The 16977-nt window shown below is 35.1% G+C and overlaps 1 protein-coding gene across 4 annotated transcripts in view; it reads right to left on the bottom strand.

The window, feature by feature from the left end:
• LOC117967175 (titin-like) overlaps positions 1-16977 on the bottom strand; it is a 37139-nt gene that overhangs the window by 16063 nt on the left and 4099 nt on the right. For all 4 annotated transcript variants that reach the window (XM_059012396.1, XM_059012399.1, XM_059012398.1 and 1 more), the window contains exon 2: positions 14096-14413. In XM_059012396.1, coding sequence (XP_058868379.1) covers positions 14096-14413 — 318 coding nt within the window. The remainder of the gene's footprint in view (positions 1-14095; positions 14414-16977) is intronic.

The following is a 16977-nucleotide window of genomic DNA, read 5'->3' as shown; positions in this document are numbered from 1 at the left end:
ACAATTGAACTTGTATATATATATATATATATATATATATATATATATATATATATATATATATATATATATATATTGCCAAAATCATAGAAAAACATTTTAATTTGCTTATAAATACACGTAATTAACCATTGCAAGTAGTTTTGAGAAAGCTCAGACAGTGTTCTCGTTTAATATTTTAAACATTTTAAAATCATTAAGGTAGTATGTCGAAAGATGACGCAAAATCCTTCATCGCTTCTATTTTACTTGATGTTTTATAACAAGTTACATATATTGTGCTGTTTGAATGTGTTTATTTTATTGACTTATTTGTACACTCCACGACGAGGCAGACCAACTATTACACATGTGGGGACCGGAGGAGTTTTTGGGGGTGTCACAAATTTAACATTATCTTAACGTAGTTTCTTTTGCAATACATGTATACTTCAAAATTGTCAGGGTCCATTTTAGGTTTGTATGCAGATTCTGATACCGTTTACCACAGGCTAATGCATATCTGAAATATTTTGTCTTTATCTATCAGTAATAGTTCTAAATGGAAACGTATGGATTATTACAGATAATTTGATCCATCGTTTATTGGCAAGGTGATACATGGCTATACTATTGCTTTTATGATTATTAGAAAGCCTGAGGCGATTTGCTGTGTGTAAATACCTCCAAAAACACGTTATTATCAGTATTGTTTATGTTTGCTCTGCCTTTTCTTAGGCAAACTAACTTTAAACAAAAATAGATTTCATTGTTAGGATTCTATTTTACACGAATCGTGCCTGGCTGTCACTCTCTATACGATAACTGCTTTAATTTCGCACGCATGTACCCTTCCCTTCGCTAAACGTTTCGGGGTTAATTTAGCTGGCTGGGATTCAAAAAACTCTGATGAATGCGAGTATGAGGACCACTGAATGAGTTTTCAATGGCTTTAAAATACAGTGTTACCACAAACAATCTGTACATGAACGAAACACAAATATATTGCCTGCATGCTGCAGCAGGGGTGAAATTATCAACAAAAAAGCGCAGGTACTCATCTGTGTTTTTTTCCTACACGTGAAGATTAAAGACAATTTGACTGCCAATGAATAAATACTTCTAAGACGTATAGATATCGATACACGACACATTTCTAAATACAAAATAACCCTAAAAAAATAATTTATACATTATAACCAGTTCACCATAAACAAGGAAGCTTAAACCACTGAAAGCTTTGTACCCTTTGCTGGTATCACTCCGTCACGTACTGTATTATTATTATTATTATTATTATTATTATTATTATTATTATTATTATTATTATTATTTATTTATTTCTTAGCAGACGCCCTTATCCAGGGCGACTTACAATTGTTACAATATACATTATTTTTACATACAATTACATTTTTTTTACACATTATTTTTACATACAGTTCCCCATTTATACAGTTGGGTTTTTTTCTGGAGCAATCTAGTTAAAGTACCCTGCTAAAACCATACTTTCCAGACCCTGCGTAATCCCCTGCAAAAGGACCTGGCCATGTCACATTGATAGCCTTGGATTAGAAAAGAGATCCCTGTTATTATATATATATATATATATATATATATATATATATATATATATATATATATATATATATATATATATATATATATATATATATATATACTTATTAGATATCTACAATAATATAGGGTGTCTGCTTTTCTGGTGTGTTTCTCTTTAGATTAATCACCACGATTAATTCCAGAAAAATATATATATATGAAAAGGGTTCTCAAAGCTAAATAAGAGGACATGTGATGGAATTACAATTTCAGATTTTTATAATGCTACTTTCAGATTTTTTTAACTAATAAAATATGCTTTTAATATAGCTATAGACCAGTGTTTGTTAAACCAAAAAATAGACACTTCTGTACTTCTATTTTATGTCATTTATTTCTAGAATAAAACCAAAGTGTTTCTAATTTTAAAATATAGCAGCTCCTCTCAACTCTCTATCTTAATTCCTAGGATCTTCTAATAATAATCTGGAGACAAAAATAATTTCTGCTAGATTTTATTTTTTATTATCATTGATCAGACAACGGGTCAAACGTATTAGGTTAACCAATCATATTCAATTGCTATAAGTGAATGCAATACCTAAGCTGAAGTATATTACTGACGTATTGAAGTGAAATAAATACACAAACGCCTTTCACTGTCCTGTTCCAATCTCACGATGCGAAATTCTCAGCTAAATCTAAGAAACGCATACCGATTTGCAATGCTGTTAAATCATAATATTTTATGTAAAACTGTTATTCTCCAGAATAGGTTGTGAACGCTTTACTTAGCCCCACTGAATTAACTATAAAGCAAAGGATTTCACACATTAGTTACAATTTTATTCTTGTTGTGAAACAGTACCAAGGTGGACTCATAAAGTCAGGTTTGCGTATGCCTTTTTTCTGCAAAAACGCAGATGAAAACGGTCTGATTTAACTTAAATAAACTTCGGGGGAAAAAATGTGGAAAAGGTGGTGAGTAGAAAGAAAAACATCTCACCGTTTTGATTTTCGTTTATTAGTACTCTCCTCATAACCGAAAATGGGATCGGAACAAAACAAAACGTTGATCACTGTACGTAACATTTACCTTGCAAGTTGGGCCGGTGTTTGGAAATTGTGAAGCCCACCTGCACCTGTATCCCGAGCCTGACTCGCGTGCCAAATCCTGTGTTTATGCATCACACGCCTCTGCAGTATACAGCGCCAGATTATCACCTCCTAACATCATACACAGTAGTGTGCAAATGTATTACAACACCCCATTGCTTCTGTATGATTTGTTGTTACATGAAATCAAACCACTGGAACTGAAAATGTTGAAAGATGGTCAACATAGGAAAAATTAGTGATTGCCTAATTTAATTGACGACTTTAATTGGTCCACATGCAATTCATTTCAAATAGTAAAAGAAAAGGAACACAGCCACAAGTGGTAAACTGCATGACCTTTTTTAGAAGTTGTTTAAGATGCCTAATTAAAGCACAAATTGGTGTTATATTTTCACACACGAGTGCCTGTTGTTTCTATAACACCGATTACTGACCGTAAATTAAATTCTGACACCCAGAGGTTTTCATACAGGTAGGTATATAAAGGATATAAATGACAAATCTTGAGGTGTTTGAATAAATTGGCACGCTACTGTAGTTTGTTTGACCAAACCAAGCGGACAGCTGATTGGGGTAGAGAGTGAGGTGATGGACCCCACCGGGTTGGCATATAAAAGGGGGGGGTTCACGTGACGGTGGGGGAGTCTTACGTTTGGAGTACTTGGAAAGACGGGGGTACGGTGTGTGTAATTCTGAGGTATAAGAGAGATAGTCTAAGTGTCGGATTGCAGGTCGTAGGGTCATGGAAAGTAGAGTCAGAAAGCGGGGCAGGAGAGTGCATGGGGAGATTAGGGGTGGGTTTGTTATTTTTGGCGTGGTCTCAACCCATAGGGACCCTGTGTTATTATAACAGCAATAAAAAGCTCTCAGCGTTAACTGGGAAATACTTGTCTGACCATTATTTAAAAATAATTAAATTAGGGACCTACCACAACGCTACAGTACTTTAAATACACTTATTTATAAGAGACAGCCTTTCTTTAAACGTTGCATTATTGCAGAGATGGGAATTGTAAATCTTTTCATAGATACGCTTTTCTGTAAGAAGTCTTTGTCACTGCCCATGTTGTTAAATACAGTCTCTTACCAGATGTTGTTAAATACAGTGTCTCTAAGTACTGTATATTTACATAGTAGTTTCTTAGTAAATGTATTAATTTAAAAAGATCTTAACCTCCCATAACACATACTTGTATACACACAGATTTCTTTTTACTTACAATACCAACATAAGTATTCATTATTAACCCTGTAGTGCCCATTCCTGTGTCACATCTGATGCAATGCGTAGCCACCCCTCTTTATTTATTTTTTTAATATGCCAGAATTTTTCAAATGCAGAACATAATGTTGTGCATGAAACGGAATCTAGTTAAATGCAGCTTTTCTCATTTTGAAATTTCTTGGGCATTACAAGGTTAATAACTTTTTATCAGCTGCCATCAGTTTTCTTTTATTCAAATTGTTAAATTGCAGATTTTTACCACCTAACTTCATATAACTTTTCGGTTCAGAAAAAATAAAAAAACATATATTTTTGTTTGTTTGGGCAGCAGTGTGCAGTAGTGGTTAGGGCTCTGGACTCTTGACCAGAGGGTTGTGGGTTCAATCCCAGGTGGGGGACACTGCTGCTGTACCCTTGAGCAAGGTACTTTACCTAGATTGCTCCAGTAAAAACCCAACTGTATAAATGGGTAACTGTATGTAAAAAAAAATAATGTGTAAAAAATAATGTAATTGTATGTAAAAATAATCTGATATCTTGTAACAATTGTATGTCGCCCTGGATAAGGGCGTCTGCTAAGAAATAAATAATAATAATATACAAAGTACCACAGTGGTTGGACATATGATAATAACAAACCCACTGTGCCCGCCTCTCTTGCCATGCAACAGTGCTGAGAATACAGCTGCAGTCTGATTGGCCGGATTAGTTGCTGGAGCCAATTGCCTTGTAGAATGTCAGACTGAATCAATACATTAAAATAATATATACTTTAAATACACTTATTTACCAAAGACAGCCTTTCTTTAAACATTGCATTGTAATGAACACTGATGGCCACCAGAGGCAGGAGCTCCGATTGGCTGATCTGCCTCGGACACACACGACAGTATAAACGCTGGTTTAACCAGATGATGGACAGTAAGAGTGGGAATATACAGTACCAGTTATGGAAACAAAAATGGATAAAGGTACCTGCCTAATAATAATAATAATAATAATAATAATAATAATAATAATAATAATAATAATAATAATATCTCTGAATAGATAATTGTCTCCTCTTTAAAAATACACTCCATCAGGCATTCAAGTATACCAAGATATTTAGTGAACAAACTCCCCATGCCTGTTGTGCTGCTTTCCTAGAAAAAGGAGAACATTTCGGGGGACCATTCTACTTGTGAGATGTGTGGCTCATTAAAATATTTAGCATATTTTTAAAGAGGAGGAGATTATCTATTCAGAGATACCAGGGTATTTAGTAAGTAAGGGGTCGGAGTGAGGAGACATGGGCAATACAATCCTCACCCCTAGTCTTGCTGTAAATCATTTGTTGTTTCCATAATGTCGGTACTGTGCATTTATGCTTTGGTAGTCTATAGTTGTGTTTGGTGCACTGTGGTATGGGTTAATGTCCATACCACAGTTATGTTATTGTTTTTTTTTTAAATGTGAATCTTCAAGCGCACTCTATAAGAGCAAATTCTTATGCAGGATCTGAAAGAAATCTGTTTTGAAATCACGTTCAAAGACACACCCCACACCCCTACATATTGCTACAGCATTTTTATTTCACATCCCAGCCACGTGGCGGCATTGGGAATTTCTTGAATAGCGTGAACAAGTCTAACAATCTACCGATTCATGTTGTTTAGTTACGCAGGCAGTTCTTCATTTAATTATAGTTTCCAAAGGTTGTGTTTAAATGTGTCATTTTATAATTTCAATACTATAATCCCCCTCCCCCACAGTATACGGCTATGGCCAAAAGTTTTGCATCACCCTATAGAACTAATTGCGCTTCATAAAGTCAAATGAAACCTGCTGAATAATGTTTGTTTGTCCATATACTTAACAAAAAACTGACAATAAAAGAAAAATGTGACATTTCGAAATCTAGCATGAAATACTACTGTACTACTATTATGGCTTCTGGTAGAATTTTGCAATATAATTTTGTAGTTTATCTAATTACATGATGTTAAATAAAATATCTAAGTTATGTTTGTATATATATATATATATATATATATATATATATATATATATATATATATATATATATATATATATATATATATATATATATATGTATATATATATATATATAACAATCCTAAAAAAATTCTAGGTGGTGCAAAACCTTTGGCCATAGTTGTAGAACTGACATAAGAGCAGTCAAAAGATTAATAAAATTGGGTCTGATTCGTGGAAACTGTAACTTCAGTCCCATCTAACCCTAACCCTAACCCTCTCCCATCTCATTTTGCAGTTCCCTAAGTTTAAGCAATTGTTTGATTTAACACTGCATAAGAATGACCTCAGACTGGAAAGATGCACAATTTCTGCAGTTTTCTAAACCCTTAGCATTAGATTTAATTAACCCCCTAAATAACATAACATGGTAGACGGCTGCCATTGGTCACAGTAAACTTTTAAACACAATCGTCAGAAACTGGAATAGAAAGTTGCATGTACACTACAATATTTTTTTCATGCAAAAGTATATTTAATTTTCTAATTGATGACTGATCAATAAAGCATTTCTCTTACTATTCATCTAAAAGAACCCGCTCTGTAGCTGAAGTGACTGCATGGCATATGGTCAGTATTATTAAGTCACTTTCAGCAGGACACCCACAAATGGCAATACCACAGCTGTGTTGGTTGTTTAATTCAATTCTTTATTAAAAATTCAAATCAGCAAAGCAGAAACAAGATACTAATAAACAGTCAAATATTTACACAGAGGAATGAGACTAACAGCAGTACTATTGACTTACACTCCTAACAAAACCATTAATAACCATTAATTGAAATAATGAAGAAATGCCACACAGTTAATTGCTTTGCCAAAATTCCAGTCAGCAACATTTGCATCATTTCACCTAGAAAAAACAAAACGGAAATATAAATTAACATGCATGGGACAATATACGGCACAACACTTAAAGACTGTTTACTGTTTTGAGAATTTTCTTTGCTTATTTTGTGTGTGTATAAACATGGGTCCTATTTTGATAGAGATCTGATATGTGGGACGTCATTTACTACACTTATAAATACAAAATATATAATCTTTTACTCAGCGGTTAGGAAAGCAACCTTGGTTTATAATATTTACAGATAAGTTTCAGAAAAAATGGCTTTACAGGGTTACAGGGCTAATCTTAATACTTTAATATCTTAATACATAAAACCCTGCTGCCCCCTGATACTGCGTTTCCATGTTAAGTTAAATAAATGTGACCTTAGCCGCAAGGCTTGCTGGGAAAGAACCACCAACATCTGTCAAACCTGCACTGAATGGACTCTTTCCACTCAGCTCGGTTGGATTTCTATTGGCCTCTCTCTGTGACAATAACACAGACACTCTACTGAGTAAAACAAATAGTTTCACCTATTTTTTGGTGCTGATTTTTCTTTACTTTTTTCTATTTTTTTCTAGAAATGGTTTGTTCTGTAGAGGGCCTTATCATGTGATGATGACGTCATCAGTCAACATGACCTTACGTTAGGTCTGCAAAATCTGATTTGTAAATACTGAAACCAGACACCTTATAAAAGCCAGTAACCAAAACTTAATTGGTGTAAAAACTGTAATTATAAGTAGGTTTTATAATAAATTTGAACCATCTCGGTCGGTAAATTGTATACTTACCTTTGCGAAAGTTGCTCCGATGCTGTAGAAGAAACTGGCGAGGAAGAGGAAGATGAAGGTGGAGGCTGTGGTCCAGAGGCTGCCCACGTCATCTTCCTCAGAGTCATAATCAGAGCAGTCCTGAGAGACTGCTGTACAAGCTCCTAGGGGACACCAAGCAAAGGATCATATCAGAGACCAGCTTATGATCAGTTTATTCTACCTTATTCCACCTATATTATGTGAATAGTATACATGTGACTAGCTATCATTTACTTCATGTTAATACTGGACCTGCCAAGATGAATAAGATCGTAGTGGTGGGGCCCGGTATTGATGGCTGAAGTGTAATGCTGGCTCCAGGGATCAGCCAATTTGTGGCCTCCCTGGTGCCTCAGCATGGCAACCATCTGGAATTGGGTGGGTGGGGCACGGCATAGTGTTCCAGAACACCCTGCAGTGCTTACAAGAAACTTTTGCTGAATCCTTTCCATATCCCAGCAATGCATTTTGCAAAGTAATCCCAATTGTTTGGATATTTTATTATATATTGAATTACTAGCAGCCTTAAAGTCTATCGTTAGTTGTTGCTTATTTGTAAAACTGCCCATCATATGAATACTGTACATGATGGTGAAAACATGCCCAAGAACTCCATCTCCCAAGATCCTTTGGAACTCCCTCTCTTGTGAGTCATGTGATTCGCCCTTAAATTGCAAACAATACAAGCTACATGCATTTCAAGTTACGACTTAATTAATTTATATTAATGACACTTGGATGCCCTGAACTACAGCTTGATTGATTCTTTTGAATGATACATACATGGAAGTCATCATTTTAATTTGTTACCCTATACATTTGTTTTTGAGCTTATTTACATTTGCTAATGAAGGTAAATAGCAAAGGCAATCTGTTCAAAATAAATGGAGGAATGTGTGTTTCCTTGAAAGCATGCAAACGTTTATGCCTGCCTTCCTAATGTTGTGGGCAGGATTCCAGATTGTAACACTGGGAATCTGCTAGCCACAGTCCTGATTTTGAAATTGGAAATGTCTTAATCCTTTATGCATCATCGTGTGATTTTGTATTTATTTTATTCATGCAATCATCTTCAAGCTGAAGCCCTTTTAGATATATTTCAACTCGGGAAAGGAAGGCTGAAACACGCGTCCTCCGAAACGTGTTCCTGCCATCATTTATTGCACTGCAGATCCACAGCGAACCCCCAGACCTATAGTGCTGGAGGACAGCACAGATCTGAATTGCTCCACTGTAGACCCGCAGGCACCCTATCAGCCACAGGGGTGAACCGTGGATTGCCCTGCTGACCTAAGTCCTCCCTACCCGGGCGGCGCACGGCCAATTGTGCGCCGCCCCCTAGGAACGTGCAATCTCAAGGCTATAGGGTGCATCCTGCATTCCTCATGAAGCGCCTTTACTGGAGCTCCGACGTTTGTTTTTTAAGATTAGCAGTTGCTGAGTTGACCTAAGCATCAGAGATTTAAAAATTTACGTCCACCTCTTGTATGGGCGTGGGCAGGTGTAGGGGTGCTGGGGGTGGGGTGATGAGATAACTAAACTGCACATAGCAGAGTGGTCCGGGCTTGGTGAATCAAACTATCTGCAGCCCCTTCAGCCTGGAGAGCTAAGCCAGAGGATTTAAATACTGCTTGTGTGAGTGCCGTGTCTCAGTGTTGCATCTTTAAATGATGTTAAACGTGGTTACATTAAGCTCACAGTGTTTCAGTCTGCTATTCCATAGAAGTCTTATTTCTATGGCAGTTCAGATCCTTGATATTACAATATAGTTGCATTGCTATTGTTATGGTGAGTGCTGCATTCCAGTAACAGTAAGAGTAGGATCGTGCTAAACTGGGATAACATAAAAGCTCAAAGTTATTACTTTTACAGGTAAAAAGGTAAGACTCAGACAGTGACCAGACTAAACATAAATGATTCACTAAAAACATTTTCATTTCCCTAATAGGTTTCCATATGTAACAATACAAGTGTTGGTGCTGATGGACAATTTTATATGATGTGTAATAAGATCATATGATAATATTAATGGTGTGATAAATATATCCCCTTCAGTCGCTGTGTGTATAATTGTACCATGTTAAGTTTCATATTTTTTTTCCCCTCAAAGTTACAGCTGGGCAACTTCTCGAACTCTATAGAGTTCACAAAAACTGTTTTAAAATTTCTAAAAATGAACCACGAAATGTGTGACCAAAAGGGGTTATACAACACATAGTGATATATTGTATTCACCAGTATCACAACTCTAGTTTTTTTATCTACAGTGTAAAAGCATTTCAGAACTTCAAAGATTTGCATGACAGTATTTGACATTTATTTATTTTTTTTGCTTGCTTTATCAAACGTAAACCACAAGGTTAGACACAAAACAGAACAAACATTGGGGGTTACATCCACAGTACTCAACAAGAGACACAGGGGAAATACACAACAGGGTTTAGTAACTACACTGGTTAGCCTTGTCAGGAAGAGTTAGGCTGACATTTATCAAGTTTGGTTTACCAGCTGAATCTGTGTTTCTGGTGATCGTCTTGGTAAGGGTCTGGATGGTCTCATGATGGACCATACAAGTATAGACGTCCCCATTGGTCCAGCTCTGGAGAGGCACGGTTAACTTGCTGTACACTGAAAACAAGGAAGCGCCGTTTTCATTTTTCTTGGGAATCAAATTGGTGCTGGTGTACCGGTCACTGGCGACAGTTTTGTCACTGTGAAGCCAGGAGATGTACACATCTTCGGGGTAGAAGTCTTTGACATAGCAGGTCACTGTAACTTCACTGTGTCCACTGGTGGTTTCTTGAGGCGATGGTGAGAGGAGAAACACCGCTGGTGACTTTTCATTAGCCTCTATGAACAGAATATGAATACATTCATTTTAATATGAGGCGAATGCTGATGAGCAATAGTCATCGATAACACTTCACATGAAATGCCTCTAATTACTGTGTATTTACATAGTAGTTATTATGTAATTATGCATAGTTACAATGTACTTAATGTGTACATCTTTTTGCATGACATATGTAAGTACACAATTATATTAGAAAAGGGTTTAGGGTTAGGGTTATATCATGCATAAAACGTACAACATTAACGCCTTGTGAATATGCATAATATCATTGCAATTATGTGTAACTACACATGTATTTACTAAGTACTATGTAAATGCACAGCAATTAGTGACACTTAATGTAAAGTGTTACCTAATCATCCATACAGAAAACCAATAATGACCATTAACTTGTCCTTTTTGGGAAGTGTTCATAAAAAGCATCTAAATCGACTGATTGCCGACACAGTCCTGATCATTTCTGCAACACATTTCAAGGTAGCTCTCAAACAAACACAATACAAGCTTCTCACATTACTGAATGCTGGAGTCGACTCGACTGGTATATTGATCATTACAAAGCAGAACGACAGGTTCCTTTTTCTTAAACATCACGCTGAAGGCTTAATCCTTTATGTCGCTGAACGGAATCTCATTTAAGGTGTTCATTTTTTTTTCTAAATGTGACGGTTGGACATGACAGGCAATTTAAGGTTATTTACACTGGCCTTTTACTTACTTATTATCACTCTTTGGTACTCAATGGACTTTGGACTTGGTAATGACTCGTCGTGGGTTACAGTGCAGATGAATTTATTCCCACTGGCCCACTTTTGCAGATCTGCTTTATACTCGTAGACAGCTGTAATGTAACCTTCCACAACGGTAATGTCAGGTGTGCCAGAGGCAAGCTCTTGACCACCTGGTAACGACCACGCCATTTTAATGTTGTGTTGTGAAGCTAAACCAGTTGCTTTACAGGTTAGAGTTGCTCCTTTCTGGGTTAATGTTTCTTCAGGAGTTGGAGGCAATATTTCAACATGAACATCTACCGTCGCTGAACACTGGGAGCAATCTGTTAAGAAAACAAAAACATCAACAACAAAAAATGTAAGAAAATAAAAAAATATATTAAAAAATTATATATATATATATCTGTTCAGTTTTCAATGACATTAAGTTTGAAAATGACTTGTACATATTAAAATGTTTTAGAAGCTGTTCTAAATAGAATGTCTGGGTCACAATATATTGCGGCTATTACAACTGTTTAAAAGAGCCAACTTTGTCAAGGGAAAGTGTGTTTGAAACAGTTGAGGTACGTGGTAAGCACGCTCATTTCTATTTAAAGCTATGAATGTGTTTATGATGTAATTTACTACACCGTTAATGATCTTACAATCTACTATTGCCTTCTATTTCAATGTATTTATAGTTAGTAAATGTAAAATTGCAGACGGTGCCAGAAATCTAGCTTTAGTTGGATACAAAATCTTTATAACTTACCTGGAGCACTACTGCTAATGTTCCTGCTCACTGTCACCCTGCCATGAGCCAGCTCACACTTGATCATACTGGATCCCTTCCATTCAGCCTCCTTGACAGTTAAGAGGCTGCTGGCGTCGAAATACCCCTTGTCCTCAACTGCATCCGTGTTAATGTAATGCGAAGCGTCAAATTCCTTCGAATCCGTGAACCATTTAAACGTATAATCCTTGGGTGCAAATCCTCTGGCTACACATACAATGGTGGCTGTTTTGTTTGCTCTAAGCTCTTCGCTAGACGGTGGAATTATGAAAACGTGAGGGGGGGTTGTGTTCTCTGAAAAAGAAATTTCATACATACATATATAGGTGGGGCAAACGTTGAGTGCCATCATGTAAAAAAAAATACACTTCTTTTTTTGTGCGTTTGTTTCAGATTGACCAATCCGTTATTGAATTGCACGTAGATACACGTATGGAGTTTTTATACTGTATGTACTTGTAGGATGGTGTCAGCCTTTTGTCCCATGCGGTGTATATGTATGTATGTCCATTTGTTTGCAATACTAATGCTCAGAGTTTTTATGGATGGAAAACATGATGAATAATATGATGAATGATCATGTGTCTGGGTACTTCTTCCCAGTTCGGTTGCGTTTAACTGTGATCCTAAAATGGTATGAAAGCTTCTTAAATAGAAAAAATCCCAAATGTCAAAATCACCAGGAAACTTGGGGGAAGCCATTGTGTTGGTCCCATTTCATTGTGCTGAGAATGTTTTGATTCTTCACTTTGAAATCTAATAAACAAAGTATTAAATGTAATCTAAGAACCAAAAGGCACTCTGTGGTAGAAAATGGAGTAATGTGATAATACTGTTCATTGGGCACTCTACATGTTTCTCCCTAGTCCTCTCTTACTGTTAGTCCAGTTACCCAGCCATGTGTGCGATTGTGATCCGCTAGGGGTAGAGTGCATTTTAGAAACCCACAGAATGTACTCTAAAGAACTGTGCTGTTTTAAAGAGAAATGTATACATTATATATCGTTATTGCTCAAAAGAGTCAACTTCCCAACAAACCTTTGTCAATGAGAATGTGTGTTTGAAAACAAACAGCAGAGTTACTTATAGGCTTTTGATGCCATGGTAACTACACTCAACACTTATTTCTGTTTAAATCAATTAATGATGTGCTTGTGATGTCATTTACTAACAGTTACTGACGTAATGATCTACTACTCCTTTCTATTTAAACCTCTAGGCATCCTGATATTTAGTCTATTGATCTATGTATTATTTTTCTGTATGGTACATGATCTAATTTGTATTTCTTCTAAAACTACAAATTGTAAGTAATTCATGTTATATATATATATATATATATATATATATATATATATATATATATATATATATATATATATATATATATATATATATATATATATATATTAGCTCAAAGAGCCAGCTGCCCAACGTTTCGATATGTTGTACATATCTTTCTCAAGGGAGCCTGTGTATATATATAAACATGTTAATGTTACATAACTGGTTTCACCTCCCTCATTTCAGACATAGTGGTGTTACTAGTTTTGTTACATTAAGTTTATATACAAACGGTTCAAGTTGCATTTCATGGATCAGAACCACTGATCTATTTTCAAGCTCTTCCCATTGTACTGTATGTGTCAGATGAATCATGTTCTAAAGATCTTGACTTCCATTATAACCTTATTTCTGATCGCTTTGGTCACAGCATTGAGAGAATACTGGCAGCGAGTCCAGGAAGCTGATATAACCTTCAGTGTTAAGTTTCATGAACAGATATTTCAGTGTCTGTTAAAAGATGTTCTCAACTTTACAACAATGCAACATTTAAAGGAAGGCTGTATCAGTTATACAGAGTGACAACCTGCAAGACTATGGACATTGGAAATTTCTGTATCCACAGCTACCCCAGACCACATTCTGATGCTAACAATAAGTCCCACCAGAGCATGTATATACACTTCATTTGTTTAAAGTTAAGGCAACATCGTCAACATAGTTGTCATCTTACAATTGGTAATATTTTCTTTAATCAAACCCCAGGTCTCCCCTGGTGTGCCGTGCAGTGGCCTGAAACACAGTCTCCTGAAACCAAGTTCCAAGCCCCAAAGCGGCTTCCTGTTCCTTCAGTTTAAAAGTTAGTGTAAAGAAATGTGCTTACCAACTGCAGGTTTGTTCACTTGGGTGTGTTTCTTGCCGGAAGCGTTCTCTACGGTGCAGGTGAAGTATTCGGATTTTTCCCACTCGGCATTGGAGATGGAGAGCTGGCTAGTGGACGTGTACGTCCCCCCATTCTGCACAGATGGGTACTGGCGGTACTTATCCGATGAAATAGCTTTTCCTGACTGATCCGTCCAGGAGAAGGTCACGGGGGTAGGCAGGAAATCGGTTGCTAAGCAACCCATAGTGAGAGGTCCCGTGGCATCTGACAAGCCGCATGACGCAATAAGAGGAAACACTGTCGGGGGTGATGGCGTAGCTGCAAAAGGACAGAGAAACAAACAGAAGGGTTGATATAATGTAACACACAACAACACAGCAACCGTTGGTGACGTCCCAAGTGACCCGCAAAATGGCATTAAAACCCGCAGACCCGCGACAGTCACTGTACAACACGCCAAATAAAACTGACGTGTTTGGGTGATTGTTAAACAAACAAACAAACAAACAAATAATAATAATAATAATAATAATAATAATAATAATAATAATAATAATAATAATAATAATAATAATAATAATAATAATAATAATAAAAGAAACCTAGTCTCTCATTACCAGCATATGTACACTCAATTCATTGTTGCGAATTCCATCATTTTAAATTAAACGATGTTGTTATTTTCTTTTTATTTTATTGATGCGAAATTCTCAAAGAAGTAATGTGTCCTCAAATGAGGACACTTAATGGGTTAATGTGTTTTTTCTGTGGATTATTTAGTTGTCTGTTTAGGGCATGATCAAAAAACAAGTCTTCAGAATTGTGTGTTCAATCCTATGAAACATCCAATTCCAACAGAATTAGCCGAATTAATGTGCATTGTGTTATAGACCAGTTGTCGTATTGCTATTATTTTCATAATTCATTAATGAACTATACCTAGTTTTTAGATTTTTTTTTTTCATAAGTCGCATGTACATTAAGTATTACTATGACAACGTATCGTAGTACCCGGTTTTACCTGATTTCTCCTTGCTCTGTATACATATGATGCACGATTAAGACCCAGCTTTAGAAAATGTGATTTTTTTTAACATTCTTTTTTATTTTCCAATAGTTCAATGATAGTCAAATAGTTACGGGCTGCTAATTCTATAACCTATCATCTTTATTCTATTATAAATAATAATAATAATAATAATAATAATAATAATAATAATAATAATAATAATAATAATAATAATAATAAAAAAACATGTTTCAATCAATGCCGCATATATATATATATATATATATATATATATATATATATATATATATATATATATATATATATATATATATATATTACATAGCCTACCTGTAACTTAAATATAAGAGCTGTCTTTATTTCATGGAATAATACGAATACATTTTTTAATGCGTTTGAACAGTCACGTCACACATTTGTTTTTTTTTTAATTATTTTTTATTTGAACACGGTTTTAGTCCAAAGAAAACAAAGTACATCTATAAAATAAGACTTTTTTTTAAATAGTATTATTTTAAAATTACCCGAATAACTTTATCCCTAATATAATTATTGCTTCCTACAAACCGTTTTAAGAATAACAACGAAAGAAGCACCGTCTCATGCAACATATTTTAAATTGTTTGAGAACACAGTTTGCACACAAGTGTTAATAAATAAATAAATACATACATACATAATCCTGTAAATATATTACATATTAATATGTGTTTAGAATCGGTTGCACAAGATTGTGTTTTATTCTGAAACATTGGGGTTTACCGTGTAACTTCATTCAGAATACGCGTTTAGTTTAGTGCAAAGAGACTGTTTAAGTATTTCAATGCGTTTATCGAAAATTGGATACAGTGCACAGTAAACATGTGTGATATTAAGCCCCTTTAGTCAAAGTTTTTTTTTTTTTATTGTATTCATGTTACAATAAAATAAAATAAAATTAGTAAATAAACGTGAATTTTGTAGTTTTAATCAGCTACGAAGCCGATTGAGTTTATTATATTGTGTTGCCACAAACATATAGCGTTTTGTTTATAATGTTCGGTACAGTAATGACGGTAAACGTAAAAAATGCACTATTGTAAGGAATATCGACATGTTTGTACCCCGCAAAATAATGCAACACAAATAAGAACAGAGCGCGATCGTTTAAAGTTTATATATTAATATTATAGCGTCAAGTGTGGCGTTATTTAAAAAAAATTACAAACCTGCAAACGCAAGCAGAATTAACTGTAATTTAATATTACATATATAACCAGACATTATTAAATATATACAATTGTCTATACATTTAAAAGCTCTATCATATAATCCGAATACATTTGAAGTAAATCCATGTCTTATCCTTCATCGTTTATATCTACATTACTGCCTTTTCACAACAAGCCAGCATTAATGTAATAACCTGTTGTAGAATTGTTTTGCAAAATTATTTAGGATTTAAGATTAGTTTACATTTTTAATTTATAAACACAAATAGCAAGAAGTAATCTCTGCAAACGTAAGCTTTGTTTTGAGATAGATTCATTGCAATTATATTAGAAACCGTTACCAAAAAAAAAAAAACAATCTTAAGCAATTTTATATTTTGGGCACCGTAATTAAACCTTGCAGGGTTTTTTTTTGTAAAGCATGATGCAATTGATAATTCGACAAAACAACACTGTAGTTGAAACGGGAAAAAAATGAAACGTCAATTTAAAATCTTCATAGCGCCTCAGTTAACAACGGACAAGGCATTACCAAAAACGTAAGATCGCAAAACATAAAGAAGACTTAGTTTATTTAAACAGACTCCAAAAACAGAAGTAAATAATCTGAACTATATCCAGAGTATAAATACATAAATAAA

The sequence above is a fragment of the Acipenser ruthenus genome, chromosome 44 (assembly GCF_902713425.1).
Source record: "Acipenser ruthenus chromosome 44, fAciRut3.2 maternal haplotype, whole genome shotgun sequence".
Classification (NCBI taxonomy): domain Eukaryota; kingdom Metazoa; phylum Chordata; class Actinopteri; order Acipenseriformes; family Acipenseridae; genus Acipenser; species Acipenser ruthenus.
Note: the sequence above shows the minus strand (reverse complement) of the source record. Positions and strands in the feature narration are given on the sequence as shown.